Source organism: Enhydra lutris, unplaced genomic scaffold (assembly GCF_002288905.1).
Source record: "Enhydra lutris kenyoni isolate GAN:26980312 unplaced genomic scaffold, ASM228890v2 scaffoldscaffold2, whole genome shotgun sequence".
Lineage (NCBI taxonomy): Eukaryota > Metazoa > Chordata > Mammalia > Carnivora > Mustelidae > Enhydra > Enhydra lutris.
In genome coordinates this window covers 47,283,744-47,307,396 of record NW_019154086.1, presented here as the reverse complement: position 1 = coordinate 47,307,396, position 23,653 = coordinate 47,283,744, and the positions used below count along the sequence as shown (strand labels likewise).

The following is a 23,653-nucleotide window of genomic DNA, read 5'->3' as shown; positions in this document are numbered from 1 at the left end:
TATTTAAATATCATATATCTGATAAAGGTTTAATATCCAAAATATATAAGGAATTTATGCCACTCAATGGCAAGAAAAGAAAATTCCAAGTAAAAAATGAGCAGACGATCTGAGCAGATTTTTTTTCCAAAAAAGACAAGCAGATAGCCTACAGGTACATGAAAAGGTGCTCAGCATCACTAATCATCAGAGAAATGCAAATCAAAACCAAAATGAGATATCATCTGACACTTGTTAGAATGGACATCACTAGGGGCACCTGGGTGGCTCAGTGGGTTAAGCCTCTGCCTTCAGCTCAGGTCATGATCTCAGGGTCCTGGGATCAAGTCCCGCATCAGGCTCTCTGCTCAGCAGGGAGCCTGCTTCTCCACCCACCCTTCCTCTCTGCCTGCCTCTCTGCCTTCTTGTGATCCCTGTAAAATAAATAAATAAAATCTTAAAAAAAAAAAAAAAAGGAAAGAATGGCTATCACTAAAAAGACAAGAAATAACAAGTGTTGGCAAGGATGTAGAGATAAGGAAACCTTTGTGCACTGATGGTAGGAATGTAAATTGGTATAGCCATTCTGAAAAACAATATGGAGTTTCCTCAAAAATTAGAAATAGAACTACCATATGATCCAGCAATTTCTCTTCTGGGTGTCTATGCAAAGAAATAAAAACTTAATTGAAAAAGATAAATGCCACCCCCATGTTCACTGCAACATTATTTACAATAACCAAGATATGGAAACAACCTAAGTGTCCATCAGTGGATGAACGAGTAAAGAAAATACAGTTGAGTTACACACACACACACACACACACACACAATGGATTATTATTCAGCCATAAAAAAGAAGGAAATCTTGCCATTTGCAACAACATGGATGGACCTTGAGAGCTAAGTGAAAAAAGACAAAAACAAATACCATATGATATCACTTATATGTGGAATCTAAAAAAGAATAAAGAACAACAAAAATGAGTACAAAAATACAGAGGACAGACTGGTGGTTTCCAAAGGCAGAGAGTGGAAGGTGGGTGAAATGAGTGAATGGGGTCAAAGGAAAAAAAGAACCAAGTACAATATGTGAAAAGAAAAATTCACTAGAGGGACTCAACAGTCAACCCAAACTGGTAGAAACAGAATCAGCAACTGGTAGAATTGAAGGTAGACTGATAGAAACTGTGCATTCTAAAGAAGAGGAAAAAAATTTAGGGTAGCTTAAGTGCACCAACATGTCCATAATGAGTACTGGAAGGAGAGAGAGGAGAGAAGCAGAAAAATATTCAAAAAGATAGTGGCAGAAAACTTCCTAAATATGATGAAAACCATTAATGTATATGTCCAAAAACTCAGTGAACTTCAAATAGGATAAATATGAAGACATCCACACCCAGACACATCATAGTAAAAATGCTGAAAGACAATAAGAAAGTCTTGAAAGAACTGATAGAAAAATGACTTGTCACATATGGGAGAACTCCAGTAGGATTAACAGTTCATCAGAAACAATGGAGGCCTGAAGCAGGAGGACAATCAAAGTGCTCAAAGGAAAAAAACTAAAGCCAAGAATCTTATATTCAGCAAAATGATCTTTCAAAAATGTAGATGAAAAAATGATATGCTTTACAAGAAATACTAAAGAAAATTTTCTCAGGCTGTAAGGAGGTAAACACTAGATAATAATTTGAATTCGCACAAAGGAAAAAAGTACATTATTAAGGTAATTATGTAATTATAAATAGTGTAAATCCACATTTTTCATGTCTTAATTGATTTAAAGACTCATTTATAAAATAATATTTATAAAATTGTATTGTTGAGCCTATAACATTAGAACTGTAATATATTTTTACATAACAGCACTAAGGAGGTAATGGGAGCAAAGCTGTATTTGAGTAAGCTGATGAAACCACCTGGATTGACCACAACAAATGAAGAGAGCTAGAAATGGTAAATTAGAAAGTTAATACACAAACTTTATAAATGTTTTGCTTTCTTCCTTCTCTCAGGTTTTATAAAAAACAAAGTTATATGAAGTAATTATAATTTGTTGTTTTTATAACACATAGGGATATAATATGTATGCCACTATAATACACATATATGTGTATTATACATAATAGACATAAAAGGGAAAGAGAAAATAGAGCCAAAAAAGAGTAACATTTTTATATCCCCCTGGAATTAAGTTAATATACATCTGAAGTAGATTTTGGTCAATTAAGATGTATATGTTGTCTTAGAACCATTACAAAGAACTTCAAAAATATGGCAGAATTATTAAATGAATAAATTGCACCAGAAGATACTTACTTAATGCCAAAGATAGCAATAAAGGAAGATTAGAGGAACAAAAAAGACATGAGACATACAGAAAGCCTAAAGTAAAATGACAGATGTAATCCAACTATATCAATTACAACATTAAATATGGATTTAACAATCCAATCAGAAGATAAAGATTGTTGGACTAGATTTTTTTTTAATGAAGATTTAACTCTATGCTGTCTGAGCATAAAGCATAAAGATACAAATAGGTTGAAAGTAAAAGGATAGAAAAAGGTCATGCAAACAGCAAACATAAAAAAGCTGTAGTTAATATCAGGCAAAACAGATTTTAAAGCAAAAAAAGATGTTACTAGAAATAGAGACATCTAAAATGGAAAAATGGTCAATCCATCAAGACTTAACAATTATCAACATCAATGCATCTAACAACAGAACTAAGATGTACATGAAGCAATACTTGACAGGATTAAAGGGAGAAAGACAATTAGAAATTTTAATACTCCACTTTGAATAATGATACAAGAACTAGGTAGAAGACAAAAAAGAAAATAGAAGGCTTGAAAAATCCCATGATCAAAATCTCTATACTGAAATCTGCAAACTGGTACAGAAAGAAAAATTTAAGACCATTCAAATGAAGAGAGAACACCATGTTTATGGGTTGGGAGACTGACTATTTTTTAAAAGTTTACTCTGCTAAAATTATCTATGGATTTATTACAGTCCAACAAAATGTTGGCATATCTTTTTGTAGAAATTAACAAACTGATTCTAAACTTTATTTAGAAATGCAAAGAATCGGCAGCACCTGGGTGGCTCAGTCGGTTAAGTGGCTGCCTTCTGCTCAGGTCATGATCCCAGGGTCCTGGGATCAAGCCCTGCATGGGACTCCTTGCTCAGCAGAGCCTGCTTCTCTCTTGCCTACTTGTGCTCTCTCTCTATCTCTCTGTCAAATAAATAAAATTTTTTTAAAAAATGCAAAGAATCTAAAATAATTAAAAAGCTCTTGGAAAAGAACAAAGTTGGAGGATTTTACTACCTGACTTCAAGATGTACTATAAATGTACATTAATTAGTGTGGTAGTAAAAAAAAAAAAAATAGACAAATAGACCAATGACTAAACAGTGAAAGTCCAGAAAGAAACCTATACTTATGTAGCCAATTTATTTTTTATTAAGACACTAATAAAAATCAATGAAGGAAGGAAAATCTTTTTAACAAATAATGATGCAAAAAACTGGACAAACATATGGGGGAAATGGACCTTAATCTCTTTACACCACAATCAAAATTAATTTGAGATGAAAATAGTCCTAAAAATGAAAGCTGAATATTAAAAAGCTTCTTGCAGAAAACAACAATATCTTCATGACCATGGAGTAGGCAAAGATTACTCATATAGGAATTTTGAAAAAAATGATAAATTTTCCTTTAAGGAAACTAATCTTCTCATCATCAAAAGATTTCATTTTCATTAAGAAAATGACAAGATAAGTCTCATATGGGAAGAAAATATTCACAATACCTACTTCTAACAAAAGACTCTTAAATATATAAAGAATTCTATTCAGGCTTTGGCATTAACTTAGTTCTGTAACCTTAAATATTTAAAATCTTCAAACTGACAGTTTCTTACCTGTAAAACATAAGAGTTGGGCTAGAGTACCACAGCAGACTTTTTCTAAAATTCTATGATTTTTTTTGAACCCACAGGAAGTTAATTCATACATATTACATAAAGGGTGGTGGCAAGGAATATGAACAAAGATAGTTTTGGTAATTGACAATAGCCCTTAAGTACTTCTGGGTATGGGGATTTATATTAAAGTAGAAACTCTGAATATTTATTTACAAAGAAAAAGTATATAAGAATCTCCTACAAGGATAGGAAAACCATAATTAAGGATATTTTATGAATGTCATAGTAATGAGAATATAAAATGTTTATTAACCTATTGTGCCTATCCTTGTATTTGTCAGTAGATACTTGGGTATGTCAGTACAGTGACATAATAGAACATTTTAAAAAGAGAAAAATATAGTGCTTATTTTAAGAAGGAATTTGATACCATCAAACAAATCACTTAATATGTACTACACAATACTACCTTTTTTAAAAAAAATTAACATATAATGTATTATTAGCCCCAGGGGTACAGGTCTGTGAATTGTCAGGCTTACACACTTCACAGCACTCACCATAGCACATACCATCCCCAATGTCCATAACCCCACCACCCTCTCCCTACCCCTCTGCCCACTGCAACCCACAATACTACCTTTTTATAACTAAATATAATATTTAAAGTTTGTAGCATACCTTTCATGTTCTTTATAAAAGCCAGTAAGTGTTTCTCTTGAAAGCAGAAAATTTGATTAGGCCTTTTTAAAACCCATTATAAATTGTATAATTTTTGGTCTATTTTCAGGTGAAACTTAGGTTATTTATTAAAGTAATGATTTCATATAAGAAAATAAAAAAGATTTTACAGTTCTCTACCATTATGTTCAATTATTTTTTTGCATCTCTATTAGTTATTGCTCCTTATTGTTTCTGATATCACTTGTTGAAACAAATTATCAGAACCCTTGTCATAACATGAGACTACAAAAGTAGTTTTCACAGGGGGAAGAAAAACCTTTCTAAATTTTCAGGAATAGGAATTATCTACAAAGTGTTAGCAAAATTCATCTCATTTATTATCATTTCATTTTCAGGTTTAACTGAGCTAAATGACAGTCCAGTTTCCCTGGAACTTGAGCGCTGCAAGTCTCCCACTTCAGGTAAACATGAATGGTAACTTTCAGTCTTCTGGTAATTCACTGCAGTAATCTACTGCTTTATTTTCATAATTCTTACTATGTGAAATTCATAATTTTAGTCATTGTAATGTAGTTTCTGAAATTTAATCATAAACAAATTTGATTCCAAAATCAATTAGAAATAAATGTCTTTAAAAATATTTTTGGCCTTCCAAATAATTAAGACCAGAGGTATGAATGTAGTACTTCTAAAGACATTTTAAAGGAAGGTTTTTTTACAGATAAATAATGTGAAGTAAAAATTGGTAATGATACACAGAAACTCTTTCCTCTTATAGCTAGAGTTGAATTAAGTGGGAAATAAATACTGTAGGTGCAGAGAATATGATACCATTGGACGTTGGTTCATACCTCTGGATCACAGTTTGAAAACATGTATATTCATTGAAAAAAAAAAAAAGAAAAAATGATAACATGCTGGAACTAAAGCATCAAGATAAAACATGAGCCCACTAAAATATATAAAAAATGTGAGTATAAATATTCCTAGGAATAAGTCTTTAAAGTATGAAAAAAATGTTAGTAGTAGAAATTGTAGGGGGGTAGGATTATGAACAATTAGCTTATTTTTTTAAATTTATTTATCTGATTTTTCTCTAATGCATATATAGTAACATGTAAATTTTTAAGCACCAAAAATATTAGTTATATCTGTGATAATGAGCTACAGATATGTTTTCATAGAGTATTGAAAATTGTTTTTTTATTTTAACTTCACACAAATATATAAAACTTTAATACTTTAAAAAGGAATTAATTTTAACTTTTATAAATTCATTTAGAACTGTGACATTTCTTCAGTTTTCTGTCTTAGGAGTTGTTGGTTGTTTATCCTTATTCTTCAGGAATGTAGGCTAAGTAGAATCTAGTTGTGTCCATGAAAATTTTTGTTTTAATCATATCTATTTAATCTTTATTTTACTGCTTTTATTTTAAACATAATCTCATACATTACCCTTTCTTTTGTATTTCTATTTGCACCATCCTAACATAGGCATTTATTATTCCACATTTAGAGTATTACAAAAATGTTCAACAGATGTCTCTGCTATCCATCTCTCACTCTTATAATTCATTTTGCATATCATGTAACAAAATTAATCTCCTTAAAATATTACCTGACATTTTCTCATGCTCAATCTAAGATTTGATTCAATTTTCTACATCATTTAAATAACTTCACTTTAAATTATCATCCATAATTCGAATTTTAATAGTAATATAGGGTTCAAATGTCAAAAAGAAATGGAATTTAAATTCTCCCTCCCATTCATCCTCATACATTGTCTCTATCCTTTTGAAAAATAAAGTTATTTTCTTATTTATTCTTTTAGTTTGTGTTTGCAAACAAATCAAAAAGACAAACATTCTTTTTTACTTCCTGTTTTACACACAAGTAATATATGCATTTCACTATACTTTGCTTATTTCAGTTTACTATGTATCTTGTCTTTCCATTTGATTACATAAAGTAATCATTATACTTGTATTATATTTAATTGCAGGCATGTACTATAATTTATATAGTCATTTCACCAATTAAAGGACACTTATTTCACTATCAAATTTATGTCATGCCAAACAATGCTGCTATGACTAATCTTGGTACATTCTTCATTTTAAATGTGTACAGGTATAAGATAAATTCCTAAATTTGGAGCTGCTGAGTCAAAGGGTATATGTCTGTCTAACCTTTATAAATTCTTCCAATTTTCTCTCCCTCTATTAATAACATCAATAAACCAATGTTTATTGGTTATCATTTTTTTAAATTTTGTAAGTCTGTTAGGGAAAAAAGGATTTGTCAATGTAGTTTCAATTTATCTCTCACATCGAGTGATATTGAATACCTTTTCAATTGTTTAAGAACTCATTAAATATTTTTTTTCTGTAAATCATCTATTCATACAATTTACCCATGATCTATAGGGTTGTTTTCCCCTTTCGTATCAATTTGTAATTTTACAAATTAAAATTAACCTTTTATGACATGAGATCCAAATATTTTTCTTAACTTTGCTTGTGTTATCTCTTATAAGTTTTCTGCATTCAGACATTTCTTTTAAGGATTTTCTTTATGCCCAACAATTTAAATACTATTGGAGTTAACTATATCTTATTTTTTTTTTTCTTTTTTACAAACCCTTGTGTCGAGGGCTGACTTTCAATAGATCGCAGCGAGGGAGCTGCTCTGCTACGTACGAAACCCCGACCCAGAAGCAGGTCGTCTACGAATGGTTTAGCACCAGGGAGTTAACTATATCTTAAAATTTTGGTAGAATTTTCCCATCAAGTCATTTAACCTTTATAATTAGTTATTTTGTATGTTCATATTATCTGTAAAGAAAACTTTTCATTAAAAAAGTTCCATTATGGAAATTTTCTAACAATGTTCAATGTAACATATGTAAAGATTGTGGTTCTATCTTTCTTTTAGGCTAGTTAATAGTCAATCTATTTTTCTGGGTTGGTTTTTTTTTTTTTTAAACCTAAACACAAGGTTTTTTGGTTGTGTTTTGTTTGTTTTTTTCTTATTATTTCTTTTCAGTGTTCCAGAATTCATTGTTTATGCACCACACCCAGTGCTCCACACAATACGTGCCCTTCATAGTACCCACCACCAGGCTCATCCAAGCTCCCCCCGCCCCAAACCCTGTTTGTTTCTCAGAGTCCACAGTCTCTCATGGTTTGTAAATGCAAGTTTTACTGGGTTTGGGGGTTTTAACTTAACTTCTGCTTTTAATTAGTTCCATCCTCTGCTTCCCTTTATTTTTCACTTAATAGATGCTTAATTCCTTTATTTCTCTTGCTTTTTTTACTTGGAATTTTTTTGTGTATCTTGGTCTTACCTCATTGGGAGTAAACTTTTTAAACTGAGGTACAATATGGAATGTCTCTAGAACCTCAGAAATCTCCCTCATGCCTCTCAGCCACTTATTCCTACAAAGGTACCTACTATTTTGACTTTTAACTATAGATCTGTTTTTGTGGGGTTTAGATTCTCATATCAATGAAAACATGCATTATTTACTTCTTTTGTTTCTTGCTAATTTTGCTCAGCCTTATCTATATGATATTCAGTTACATTGGTGAATGATTTGTATTGCTGTGTGATATTCCTTTGTATGTATATCTGTGCATTTTATTGTTGCTGCACATTTAGGTGGTTTATAGTTTGAGGCATTTTAAGAAAAGCTGTTATGACCAATCTTGTAAAATGTTTAATGAAATATAAACTCATTTTTGTTTCACATGTATCTGGGAGTGAATTTAGGGGGTCCAAAGGTATGCCTATATTTAACTTCAGTAAATACAACCGAGTTTTTCAAATTGGTTGCACCAATTTTACTTCCATTAGCAGTGCATGAAAACTTTACTTGTTCCACATACATCTTTTCTCTCAGTAAAATTTTTAGTTTTCTTTTTAGAGGTCTTATATACATTTCATTGGTGTTATTCCTTGGCATTTTGTGTTTTTAGATGCTGTCAATTAATTTTTTTCTTATTGTTTGTGGCTGGAATATAATACAATTAATTTTTGTATATTGACCTCATATCCAGAAAACTTCATAAATTCCAATAATCTGTAAATTCTTTTGGACTCTCTATCCAATTATACCCAGTATTAAAATGACAGTTCTGTTTCTTATTTCTAAAGGAAGAGTTTAACTAGGACCTCCAATACAATGTTGAATATATGTGGTGTTAGCAAACATCTCTTCTTTCTTCCCAATCTCAGGGATAAGGCAGTATCATAACTAATTATGATAATTATTGTAGGTTTTTATTAGACATCTTGCTTTTGGCCTTCTGCTTCTGATGTTTCTTTTTTTCATTAATGTTAGAGCAAATCTGGAAATATCACCACCACACTTCTTTTGCAAGACAGAGTCAGGACTTCACATGCAATAAAGTAGATTGTTTCAAAGTAGGAAGGTTTCAACTACTTTGTTAAGTTACTTGGGCCAGAAATAATTGGCTGTGATAAGATTCACTTATCACTTCAGTGCCCTATTTGAAACTGGTTTGCTGGGCAGGGCCCACTCTTCTTTAGTAGTAACCTTAGAATACAAATATTCATAAATGAGGAATGAGAGATTTCCTACTATGGATTTTAAGTCATAGATTTGTTAAAAATTAAAAGAAATTTATCCTCATGGGAACAGTGCCATAAAAGTTTATTTTACCTTAAGAAAATTGGAAATGTTATTTGATATTCCATTCATTTGCCATGAAAAAGAAAAATAATTGTATTGTATTAAGGGGTCTTTCTAAGCCCACGATGGAGAATGCACCCAAGGCTATACCTAGAATAGCACAACAACACATATACATAAAACTACATTCTGCAATCTCTTCCTATTGTAGGAATTACTGTATCTAGATTATCAGGAAAGGTATAGTTATGGTAAATGCAGATTTTTTAGCCCAACTTCATAAAACTAAAATGTAACTTAAAAAGAAGATTTTAACAGTTTACAAAACTCATGAAGACTATGACTCTAAAAGTCGAAAAGAATGAAGATATAAACAGTTAAAATGTTTAACTTATGAATGACAAAATCAATAATATATAATTAAGGGAAACTAGAATATATGTAATATACCTAACTTTTGGAAAAACTAAGAAAAGCAACCATGCCTCCTGATGTCTCCTTGATTTATACACTAAGAAACAGATCACTAGGTCTGATTAATAATGGCAATTATTATGTTTGTACCTGGGTGTATCTCCCCTTCTTCATGTATATATAGCATTTAAGAGCCAATACTATTCTTGCCTTCTCTTTATTTTTTTCTTAATGCAGTTTTTCTCAAATGTAAGCCTATATGAGAATCGAGTGAAGAGTTTGTTAAAACACAGAATGCTGACTGTCAGAGATTCTACTTCACCAAGTCTAGAGTAGGGCTTGAAATTTTGCATCTCTAGCAAGTTCCTACGTGATGCTTATGCTTCTGGTCTCTGGACCACTTGAGAATCATGGCTCTGTGAAAATGTTTTTTCAATACTTAACTCTCTCAGTATCTATTTTGTAATCTTAAACCTTCACCTCTTTAAAGTCTGATTAAAATATTGAATTCAAATAGCTCAGCAAAAATGGTTGGTAATTAGGCAAGCCAAAGATCGATAATCATTTTATAACTCTGATTTCTGGCGTGGATCTCAAACTCCCCTTTAGCCCAATAAACTGCAAGTAAAAAGAGTGAAGTTTAAGACTATTAAACATTTATTTGAAAATAATGAGAGAAAACAGAGTAGGAATTGGGAGCTTAAAGAATTCCAGTGAACTAACCAGAAAGCTGATATTCTTAACTTCCAGGATAATATAACCATTTCATAATGTTTATTCATTTACCCAACTATTCAACAAGTAATTTCCAGTATCTGCAGTTATGTAGATATTATGTTATCTACTGAGAATAAACTAATGAACAAAATAACATACTCTATGACAGATGGAATAGAGTCTATCTGAAGAAACCAACATTAAACTAATAATTTTACAAAGAGTTGTTTTTTCTTAAAGCTATGTAACCCTTTTTCACTCACCATGTAAGGCTATACAATTTGTATACTACATAAACATCCCAAAGGTATGAGCCTGAACTAATATTCAGCCCTAGCTCTACTTACCTGGAACAGAGCTGCAATCCCTAAAGGAAATAAGCCTTTTGTCTTTGGACAATGAATTGAAAATTAACCAAGACTTCAACTGTAGAGTTATATCTGTCCACAAGATGTACATTTTTCTAATTTTTCTTCCTTTAAGGTATGCCTTTAAAAATAAATTTGCTCAAATGAACATTTTTTCTATCTAAGCTAGCAATAGGTTCTAGTACTGCTGTTATCTGTATAGCCATCAATCCTCATAATTCTCACTGTCCACAATATACAACAGACTTACTATGCTATCAAGTTCAAGTGAAGACTAAGGTGATAGGAATATGTATCTTTATTAAAATATGTTTATTTAAGTATCTTTAATAAAGATATCTTTATTAAAATATCATAGAGACTAACATCACAAAATACTAACAAAGAACTAACCAGCTCTGTTCTCAATCCTGGGTTAGAACTACATCTTATAGCCTAGCTTGAATGCTCCTTCTATATGGTTCTACATTTCTAGAACCCCACTCCATCTTTCAAAGAAGAAAGCTTCTTTCCTCCAAATAGTCCTCTGTTGGGGCAGTACGAAAATACTCAAAGGCACAAAGTAGAGACCCTTCCAAATAGTTATGAAATTCACCTCTAGAATAAAGCTTCTAGGTTCACTTGGGCTAAGAAAGTAAATGCCAATAGTCTTTTATTCCCTTCCTTTAGGACTTGCTACCAGAACTCCTGAGGCAACACCAGGCTTTTATAGGAATGAAATACCAGCTGTGAGACAGAGGAATCAAATACATCATTTGCCAGGTGAAAGTGAAAAATCTCTTTTGAACGAACAAGGTTTTCATGTCTCTACAATTTTCTGGACTTCACAATTTGTCTCAAAAGCTTTATTCTTATTTGTGCTGAAAATACAGGTCCCCCATGGTGAATGAAGACAAATTTCCCTGAATCAATTAAAACCACAGACACTGACTTCATAAGACATAAAACAGGAATTCCTAAGGCATCTGTGATTTTGAAGTGTCCTATATAATTTTGATAGTGTTATCTTTCTACTTTAAGCCTGTATACTTTTATCAGACCTATACAAAAATATGGGGGGACCAACAGAAACTTAAGAGCCAAAAAATAGAGTGGTTTTGTAAAAATTCTACTAATTCTTCATTCTTCATAATATAGTTATATATTATCTAAGGTCACAAACTACTATGATGATCATGGAAACTCCACCAAAGAATTGCCTCAAAGAGGCAATGTTCTCTCAGAAATAGAGAACAGAAAGGAAGGTCTTATAATCTATTTCATGCATAGCCATTGAATATTTGATGCTGTTCAGAGGGACCAAATCAAAATCAAACACAGGTTGTATAGCTCCCTTAAATTAGGCATTCATTACAAAATGGTTGTGACCAGATTTGCAACTTTAAGAATAATTTACCAATGTTCTAGATCCCAAATAAAGTCAGTAACCAGGAAACTTAAAAATAATTGTAATCCACAGTTTTCCAAATGCTAGTTTCTTTTATTCTTGTGTAATAGAACACCCCTGTAATAGGTCTTTTTCTGAGGAGAAAAGTGATGCTCAGAGTATTAAATAAGTAGAGCTAGAATTTCAACTTGGTTACATTTGGTTGTAAAACCTATGCTTTTTCCTGGATTTCATTAATAAAAAGAGGAAAAAATATAGGAATTGCAAAAAACTAATCACAGTTGAAATTAAAGGACAGCCAAGCAGTGACAAAGTTACTAAGTTACGAGGAGAATGTTTTAGCAAAGAAATTCAAAAGAATGTAAGAAATATACCTTACATGAAACATTAGAAATATAGTTTACCATTTAAGTTCCAGGAAAAACTGGTTTCAAAAGTAGTTTTTAGTTTTTATAGTTCATAGAATCACCAAATGATCACATTTTGAATTTATTAAGCCTTGTTTGCTAAAAATTAAAATCAATGTTGGTATAGTACTTTAAAGCAAAGTGTTTTTCATGTGTATTATTTTACTCAATCCTATAGCAACCCTATAAGGTTAGCGTTATTCTCCTTTTGGGAGGAGGAGAAATTATGACTAAGGAAAAATTTCATCATTTGCCCATGGTTACCCTGCTAATAAATGGCTTAGTCTGAATCAACGCAAATCTTCAGACTGCAAGGTCCTTTGATCCCAAGTTATTTGTCCTCCTATTATATATGCTTTTAAAAAAAAAGTGTGTTGAAGAACGTAGTAATCGCTGGGGGTTTATAATTCAAGGTACACAAGAACAGAAATAAAGTTTCATAATCATTTAACTCTTGTTCATACATCACTAATAAAAAGTCATTAATACATTAACATTATCCAGATAGAAACATAGTACTATTTTAATATACCAAGAAAAGTGGAATCATGACCCTAAACATTTTTTTAAGCTGGGCAAATTCAAATAAAGATCCTTCTTTGCCTGACTTTATCATCGTCACTTCATAACAGAAGGGTGGGGGAGGTGGTAATATGGAGGTATGTAGACCTTCCAGGGCTCTACCATGGTATGGCAACTCCAAATTGTGTGTGTGTACTATACCTATATACATATCTGGTGCTTTTGTTCTATATTAGTTTCTAACTTAGGGAAGATAGAGACGAATGAAATTCATTACTATGTTCCAACTAGCCAGTAAATGAATCAATACATAGATAAACTTTACAAGCATTTTAATCTAAACTTTTAATTTAGTATTAGATTTATTTATTTTGCAGAAGACATCTAGGCCTACACACATGGTATCTGCTATATCATATATAACATACATATTGTACTCCTTACTGGAAAGGGCATAGATTTGGAGTCAGAAATTTAAACTTACCTGCCATTTCTACCACTATAACTTTAGCCAAGTTTCTCAACCTTAATGGTATACTAATTCCAGAACACAGATTCTCAATAATATATAGTAGTGGTTATTATAAAAATAATAATGGACATCCATGGCCTAAAGAGACTGAATTTGATCTCCTTGACCATTCTAAATTTCTAATAATAGTTGTAGTTTAGCCATAACAAAGTAAAAATCCTTCAATGGAAATCAAAAAGTCAATCCAGTTGTTTCTAACCAAGAAAGAACTAATCAAAACCTTTGAATTAGAAGCTTCTAGCCTACCTCTTTATGTTATTTCCCATTAAGGTAGTAAGCCATATTCAGAATGAATCAGGGTTTGTTGTGTTCCTAAAATTTTGATTCAAATGTGGCACCAATGACTTGAGGAGGTTTTTTTTTTATGTTATTTTTTAAAATAATTTTACTTAAATTCAAGTTAGCATATAGTATAATATTAGTTTCAGGTGTACAATATAGTGATTCAACACTTCCATGCAACACTCCATGCTCATCACAAGTACACTCCTTAATCCCCATCACCTGTATAACCCGTTCCCCCACTCATCTCCCTTCTGATAACCATCAGTTTGTTCTCTATTATTCTGATAGTTGTTTGAAGCCAATACAACATCCCTCAGATGAACTAGGCTGTACTTTCCTTTGACTTTGACTTGAATTAAGAGTTAGGAAAAAAAGCAAATGAATATACAAGTGATTGAAGGATCTGATGCACTGAATATACATGACCCCTAAGCAAAATACTGTTGAAATGCCTGAAGTTCTGTTCATATTTAGGGCTTAGCGTATGACCTCATTCTGGCATGAGCTATGCTAAGCCACCAGACTACCTTGCCTCATTGCTGTAACTGAACCTGAATTTGGAGGCAGAAAATCTAGAATAGAGATAAATAATCTTGCAAAGGTTTATGATCTGGTGCTGTCATAGGGCTTGGCCATCACCTGACCTTTAAGCCTGAATTTATTAAATACTAATATGTTTCTTGCTATCAGCCAATTATTTCATTCATTTGCATCATCTTTGATCTCTTATACCATCCTACCTAATATTCTCTAGGTAAGTCAGAAGGTGATATTTGTGATTAGGTAAGTGATTAACCCTACCTGTGGGGATGCTTTCCTGTCAATTTTTCTAACTCAGTTTTATTGAGATATAATTTACATAGGATAAAATACACCTTTTTAGTGTATAATTATAAATTTCGTGGGTTTTTTAAAGAAACATACACCATTACATGTTAAAGTAACAAGGATTTCCTGACAATTTTCCCAGAATCTAACAGAACTAAAATCATAAGACATCAAACTGTTTTAAGTCTACATTTTATGCAGCAATATTCCCTGCCCTGCAGCTAGATTACCTATAGCATTATTTTCTGCCTTGTAGTCTATGAGCCAAGACATGGAGTTTTTCAACATGTGAAGGATGAAAGATACTATTCTATATGATAATGCACATGATTTAAAGAGATTTGCATGGAAAATAAGCCCATGATGAATTAACGGTATGACACTACTATTGAAAAGATAGTGGACTCTTAGGAAGTCCTACAGTGCAGAGCATACAAATAATAGTGTTATATATAATTGGAGACTTTCTCAGGTATTCAGTGTTTAATCAAAAGCACAAAATTTTAAATAGGACATGTTGCCAAGATAGGTAATTTTTTGTATAGAATACCACAGAGTGACAATATTTTCTTGCGAACTAGTAATGAATATAGCTAACATTAAATGCTATTAGATATCATACAATGCTAAATGCATTACACACATTCCTTTAATTTTGATGAGGCCCCTTTGAAGTAGGGACTATTATTACTCCCATTTTATAGAGAAAGGGGCACATACTCTTCCTGAGATTAAGTAACTACTTGCCCAGTATCACTCATCTGGCAAATGGTTGAGTCATAATGTGAATCCAGCTCCCTTGTGTTCTGGATCACTGGATTTTACCTCATCTTACCAGAAAACCTGCCTTACAGAACAACAAAAGTCTTTGTAGAAATTTACAGAGAGGAAAAAAAAAAAAAGGCATCTAACCTCTTCGAACAGGCGTTTTCCTGTCCTTATAACTACCATGTTTCATTCAAAATTAGGAAATGTAAGATCAAAGTTATAATGAATTTTTTTTTTACTTAAAGGAATCAAAAAAGTAACTCAACACAAATATATAATAAGCAATTTTAAAAGCTTATCAAAATATTAGCTATATCTATCTGTAATTGTATCTACATCTAATTTAACAACAGTGGAAAATACGGTCTGTCGTGTGAAAAATCTGAGATGCATCTCAGGAAATACTTCTTGTGGAAGGGTCTCTAGTGAAAGTCCCATAAGTTAGTTAATATTCATAAAACCATAAAATGTTATTTCTCAAAATGTGATCTGCCAACCTCTTCGTATCACTATCACCTTCTTAAAAATTCTTGCTGATCTACTGAGAGTAACCTGGAGGTGGCCCCTAAGTCTCCATAGACGCTTTAAGATCTGGCATGTGAGAGCAAGAATCATTTACTCTACTGCTCCAGAGGTTAGAACTAGGACAAATTATAAATGGTAAAGGAAAGTAGTTTGAGCTCACATAGAAGGAAATTTTGTAGTAATATAACAACCCCAAATTGGATTTTTTTATACCTTTATAGTTTTCTATTGTAACTATTTAAACAGACAGAATATCAAGAATGTTGTAGGAGAAATAGTTCCATTGAATAAGGTATTGGAGTAAAAGACCTCTAAGATTCCTTGAACCAAGATTCTCTTTTTTGTGCAATGTCCTGAGCCAGAGTGTAGTGAGAAGTTTCTGTTAACCATTTTCTCCCCTTCAGCTAAGTAATGACAGTGGTGTATATACTTTAGCTTAGAGAACAGTAAAAATGAAGAAATTCAGAGAATGACATTCCCAGGGGCACATTGCAAAGGTTAATATGTATTGTTTCCATTCTATACATTTCCAAGACAAATTGCCATACTTCTCTTCCAACCCAAATTCCTCAAATATTCCTGTGTAACATATTTCTCTAACACTTAAACATACTTTCTCTGTCTGCTTAGCCTTTTTCAGAGTAACTCCTACCTTTTGATTTTAATGTTTTTTTTTTCAACATCTATTTAGAAACACTCATTGTACACCTACTCTGTGTCAGTACTTTATTGGGTATTGGGAATACAACCCCCACCTTTGGAGAACTACATTTCAGGATATTAATGAGGAGGTAAAAAAAAAAAAATCAAGTATAATAAAATGTGTTAAGTGTAATAAAGGAAATGTACAAAAGGGGCTATGAAGGTTAAGATAATGGCATCCGATGAAGCCTTGAGTTTGGAACTACATTCAGAAAGGAGGTGATTTTTGAGGAGTCTTGAAGAACAAGTAAGAGTTTACTAGTTATCTGGACACAGGAGCACTGCTCCCTTCCCTCCCCAAAAAAGTATACTAGTTGGACATGTGAGGAGACTCATTCTGTGTATGAATAATAGACATCTATTATTAACACTGTTATTAAAGTTCCCCAATTAATCCCACCACAAATCATTCCCTTTTCCTCCCTCAGTTATACAACTGAAGATGGGGTTTGTGAGGGGACCTCAGTTTTCAGGCTTTCTACAGAAAACCAAAAAGAGGTAACAAAATGGAAGAGGGGATCCAAAAAACTAGAGCAGATTTGGGAGCCAGAGTTAGTTAGATACTAGAATATAGGATGTGAATTTTCCATCAAAAAGAATAGTGGGAAGTGGGAGGGCATGTGACATTGTGATCTTTGTTATGTATCTGGGCTTACTGACCAATAGGCAGGAACTCTTTGCCCTCTTTTTGAAAACATCTTTTTAATCCATTTAAAAATAATACTATATAGATATGTTGAAATGCCATATTTTTTAAAGATTTATATATTTATATGAAAAAGAGAGAGAGAGAGAACGAGCAGGGAGAGGGGCAAAACAAAATAGAAACAAGATAAATTCTGACACAAATCCTTCCATTATTATTAGTTATTTAAAAAGTTAGAGACTATCGTAAATACTGAACACACCCCAGCTCGTTCAGGTTATCTGAACTGTGAGTTTACAAAATACATTTGCAACCTCTTATGAAGCATATGACATATATTTAGTTTGCCATATTTTGATATAAATAACTTTCGTTTATGCTAATTCTAAACCCAAATTACTAAAATTTGATTTCTTTGTTGTGCCTTAATCTTAACAATTATTTTTAATGTCTCTTTATAGCAACATTTGCCTGTTGCTATTATTTTTATTAGAATGATAATACTTAGGTTTCCTTTTTCAAGTAGTTTAGCATGGAATATAGAAGTCAGCAAACCACAGTCCACAGGTCAAATCCAGCTTGCCATCTATCTTGGTATGATTTGTGAAATAAGAATGGGTTTTTAATTTTTAAATGGGGGGAGAAATCAAGAGATAATATGTTATGACCCATAAAAATATATTTAAGTTTATAATATATTTAGGTTTTCTAAAACCTGTTATAAAATGTATCCCAATCATATTCCAGTGGAAACATTAAAAATAGTATCAAGAATGTCATTTGGCAGATAAGATTAAGCTATGAGATTAAGCTACAAATTAATGAAGGGATTTTTTTCAAAGTAATATTACATAGCAAAATTCAGAAATTTGTGAGCCAGGTTTTCTGATTTTAAATTGAATATTCTTTCAACTCTGTCTTCTTCATCTTTATTTTAAAATAACTTTCCTATTTGTAAAGAAAAATCACTGATTAGAGGGTATAAATTAATTGATGATATCAGTTAGATTCTTAAAGTATTGATGAAAAACGTCTAACATGATTTCCCCTTATGCATTTCTATGATAACATGTATTCCAGTTAAATATTTTGAGATACACAATGTGAAATTTTTATTAAGGAAAGTTTTTAAATAAATTATAGGTGTTTTCTTGGTCTAGTCAAACATTGTCTGATAGCTTGATTTATAATATAATTAAATTCATTTTCAAATATTTTTTATTTTCAAGATCTTATGTACTGAGTTTAACATTGTAATATTGAATACTGAAGTCATTTCATCTGCCATTGGCATGGTAAAGTTTCTTTAGCTATATCATATACATCTATAATAGAATTTTCTATTTCAAAAATATGTTGAGAGTTTTATCATCAGTTTTTACACTTATCAGTTATTTATGAAATGAGCTCATACATTTGTTGTAATATTTCTTTACCTATTAGATTGATCTGAAATAGATTTTTGGTTCTTCCCAAATTAAAAAAATCACATCTTTTTTTACCACATGTGAAAAAAAATATGCAGAGATATACTTAATTATTTACTGTAAGAATAATTGCTTTTCTCATGTTTCTGTTTACATATTAAATATTTACTACTGAATGATGACAAACTAATACCAGACAGTATTTCTGCTTCTATACATGTTCATTAAATATAATGCTCATCAGGATTTAATAATTATACTGTAAAACAAGTATTCCCCCACACTCCTCTTTAATTTTATATAATTAACAACTGCCTTTTTCCTTTTTCTGTTGTTTCAGTTAAAGGATCAAGAAAGTTAAGTGTGCCAACAGATCTTAAGGCTGATCTTGGTATGGTACGCCAACAATTATAAGTTTTCTTATATATTCGTTTGGCTGAACATTTTTACCAACCAGTCCATGAATGAAAAATTTCCTAGATGGCAGTGTTTGATGGCTTTCCAAAAAGGCTTTCTTAAAAATCACCATACAGTTCTGTTGGTAGCATTCAACATTTCATTTGTTAACAATCATTTTATAAAATTATGTTTGATAAATCATTATACACCAAGATATATAATGTTTCATTTCTTTTTAGCATGAAAATGTTATTGAACATTGAATAATCGTGCATATGGACCCTGTCCTTTGTGACTGTAATCATGTAAATGACATCATTTTTTCCCAGAATTATTTTCCCTATTCTGCATATTAGTATTATGTAGAATTAGTGCTATTTAACAACAACAAAACAACAGAAGCATGATACATAAAAGAATGGAGCCCTAGCTGTTTTTTAATTTTAGAAAAGTTACACAAAATTTGATTCACTTTTAGTTTATTTATTGTGGGGGGTCACAGGCTTATTCATAATTTAAGCTCTGAAATAAATAATGCTTTATTAAATAGATCTTCATAAATTTTTCCTTTAGAACTTTTATCTGCTTTTTCCAGCATAAGTTTTTTTTTATTTAATTACCTTTGTTTTCATCTCCTTTATTCTAACTTAAAGCCATAGCATTAAATCCTGCTAATGTCATGCTTAAAACAACAAAAATACAGTAATTAGTCTTTGCATTACTTTTCAGAGTTTATAAAGCTGCTTCACATAGCCTATTTTATTTGATTTACTTAGCAGCTCCTTAAAGTTGCTCTTGGTATTCCCCAATTTTTTTTTTTTCTCTTCAGAGCAGAAACAGGTTATGTTAATAAATGGTAAAGATTTGAAGCTAGGTCATAGAATATGTTACCCAAAGTTTATGGAGCATATTCACATATCTCACCTCATTGTATCTGAATTAAATAACTGTTAGACAACATATAATTTATTACATTTAATATCTAATTACATATAATCTTTTATGAATTTGATTAATTCATGTTTTATAAATGCAAAGCACTAACATATTAGGTAATATTATTATTAGTTCAATATTAAAGAAATTGTTATACTTTGGTATTTTACCATTATAATTGATAATGGATATCAAAGGAAGAATCAACATTATAGTTCTATTTATTGAAAGTTCTATTTTTGTGTCAGATACTATGCTAAATGTTTGGACATATTGCCCAAGACAAGGTAGTTGATGTTCCCACTTTACAAATGAAGAAAGAAAATTCCCAACCCACTTCTATATTTATTAGAAATAGCAAAGAAAGCTATTAGTTATAATTCTGATCTGGAGATCAGTTAGCATAGTTGTTATTAATAAACATTAACAATTTCTACAAATGTTAGTCTCTCAAAGTCTCCAGTTAGTTTCTCAAAGTCTCCCTCCCAACAGCTTCATTCCCACTATTTTCATGCATACTTTGAGCAAAAATAAATTATGAAAATTCAGATATACAGAAAATTGTCAAGTGCTTGTCACTTTACTAAAGGTTTTTTTGCACTTAGAAGGATTAACAAAAAAACTCATTAAATCTCTACTTCTAATTATGTTAATGTACTTTCTTTAAAAAAAAAAATGAAATTCCCAGAAAAAAAATCTTAAGGCTTCTAGACAAGGATAAATATCTATATAAATGTAAATTCTGACATATAAAATCTTGGTATAAAATATATCTAGGTTGCTTGTAACATGCTTCGGGAGATTATTTTCCAGTAGTATATAATTCATTAGTGAGGAGGAAGATGTTTAAGAAGTTATTGCCAAAGGCCAAATGAGGGCCTAAAGTAGAATAACAACAAAGAAAATGAAGAGAAAAGCAGTTCCCATGGGAGAATTTACAACTGATGGTATTACAAACAGTGGGTGGAACAGGGTTCCTAATGCATAGGAAATAGGAGGAGTCAAGACTGAGTACAAAATGTTAAGAATAGTTCTCACGGAGAATGTCTGGGTTGAGAGGAAAGGAAAATGAGTTTGAGTTTCTACAGGGACATCATGTTAACCATTCAATGAGAAATTAGAAATTATTCATAACTTTCATTTATATCAAAGTATTAGTAACTGGGTACATGAACTATTCACTGAAGACAAAGGGAAAAATGACGAGGTGTTGGAGAGTTTTAGATACTAATGCAACTTCTTTGTTATAATAATCCTTAAATAAAGAACAGTATAACAATAACAGTAAAATAATAGTAGCAGCAGCAAAAACCTCATACCTAATGCAGTTAGAACTCAAGTAGTTAGCATTTTATGAGGTAATTGCAGATTCATGGGAGATTGTTTTATACCTAACATTTTTACATTTAGTAGAAAACTATCTTGTTTCTCATTTTTTTTTAAAGATTTTATTTATTTATTTATTTGACAGACAGAGATCACAAGTAGGCAGAGTGGCAGGCAGAGAGAGAGGAGGAAGCACGCTCCCTGCTGAGCAGAGAGCCAGGTGCAGGGCTTGATCCCAGGACCCTGGGATCATGACCTGAGCCGAAGGCAGAGGCTTTAACCCACTGAGCCACACAGGCACCCCTTGTTTCTCATTTTTAACAAAAAAAATAGACTTTTCTCTTTCCTAACAATATTTTGAATTAAAACCTAAAAATCAATTTTATAGAATTCAAGACTTGAGTGTACATAATCCAGGGGCAATATATTGTTATAGATGCACGATAGAATACTATAAATGAAACACTTTAGAGTATATTTATATTTATATTTACACTATAAATACTATAAATGAAACCCATAAGCCCTAAAAAAAGTATCTATTACAAGATGAATTCTAGCCAATGAAAAGATGCATGGAGAGGCCATGGTCAAGAACCGTAATGATTATTTAATTTATTTAAGTATAGAACTAAAGTCAAGCAACAGTGGCAAATATGATCACAAAATAGAATAAACTTAAAATCTGTAATAATATAGAAACCATAATGAAATTTTAAAATTGAAAGATGGAATGGAGAGAGGAGGTTAGAGTTGCCAAAAAGAGAATTCTATGCTAAATTTGGTGGTTAATTAGTGGTAAAGTGAGAACAAAGACAAGCAGAGGAAGAACTGCACTAATTTCATTTTCATAAGGGGAAATAAATTATTATTCATAGATAACAATTTAAGAAGAAAAATACACAAAGTCATCACTAGAAAAAAGGTAAAATACTCCAAAACTTCACCAAAGGAGAATACATATGAAAAAAATCAGGAAGATACAACCCACTATAAAGTGGGAGAGTACAACAGAACCTGTTTATGTTGATTGACTAGAGTCTTCAGATTCTCCACTTTAAAACTCTCGAGACTGCCCTGATTCTAGCTTTCCACATTTTGAAAACACCAAGAATATTTTCACCACAACAACATTTTACTAGAGCCAATCACTTGTCCTGCTTAGTATACCCAGTTCTCCCTTAGCCACAATAACCAGACATTTGTAAGAATGGGAGCCAGTGGGTGAAACCACATGAACTCCAGCAACAAAATGGACACATCACAGGTATTTGTTGTTCTTTCAAGAATGACCACATTGTCCTTTGCCGGAGTCAGAAAGATGGTGTCGGGAAGCTAACCCTGCTCTTCAGAATTACTTATATAACCATTTTTCTGAAGTCATCTCCTCTAGAGAACAAATTTGCTGTGAATAGTGAAGCACAATTCATTTCTGTTTATTACTTGAGTATGAAAATGGCAAGTGGATAAGCAAACACATTAAAAGGTCCTTGGTTTGGAATGGCATCCCAACAATGTTTTCCTAGCAGCAGGATTATGTGACTTCAAATGCAGAGTGCTTCTGTATACATTGAAGAAGTGGATGAAGATGAACCAGTATACTGTAGAGAGCAAGATGCATTTTGGTTAGCTGATATCTGTTCACTGGTACTGGGAGCTCGGTCTTAGCTTTACAAGCTCTGTGACCAGGTCAACCATGACAACAATGTGCCTATTGCTGATGCCTCAAATGGTGTTCAGATTTCATCTGAAAACAGTTGCTGCCACTCCTGAATGCTGAATGAATTATTTGTCTCAGACAATACAGCATTGTGTAGCTGCCAGCCATGATTGCTACCCAGTGTTCTTTAAGATGACCATGGCTCTAGTCTCCAAACTGGACATTCCAAAACACAGCTTCCAGCACAGCAGGTTAGCTATGGAATACTTCCAGAACATGGACAAGAGAGTCACAACTGAGTACTACATCACAGCATCAGAGATACTGCACCAGAAGAGATAGCATTACTCAAATGGAAAAGCAAGATTACTGAAAACTCTGCCCCACAGGAATTAATGGAGCCATGACAATTTGGGATTTCAAAATCTTAGAATCTTCTATCCAAGCCCTTCAAATAATTTGAAGCTGAGTGAATCTCTTTGACCTAGTATGAAAAACAGTAACTGACTTCAGGTCCATCATTTGCATGATGGTGAGGAAAACCAA

The 23,653-nt window shown here is 32.0% G+C and overlaps 1 protein-coding gene across 1 annotated transcript in view; it reads left to right on the top strand.

The window, feature by feature from the left end:
- Positions 1 to 23,653, top strand: part of LOC111150096 (syntaxin binding protein 5 like) — a 416,035-nt gene that overhangs the window by 330,457 nt on the left and 61,925 nt on the right. Inside the window, exon 21 of the mRNA XM_022507443.1 lies at positions 4,997 to 5,062. Within this exon, the coding sequence (XP_022363151.1) occupies positions 4,997 to 5,062 (66 nt within the window). The remainder of the gene's footprint in view (positions 1 to 4,996; positions 5,063 to 23,653) is intronic.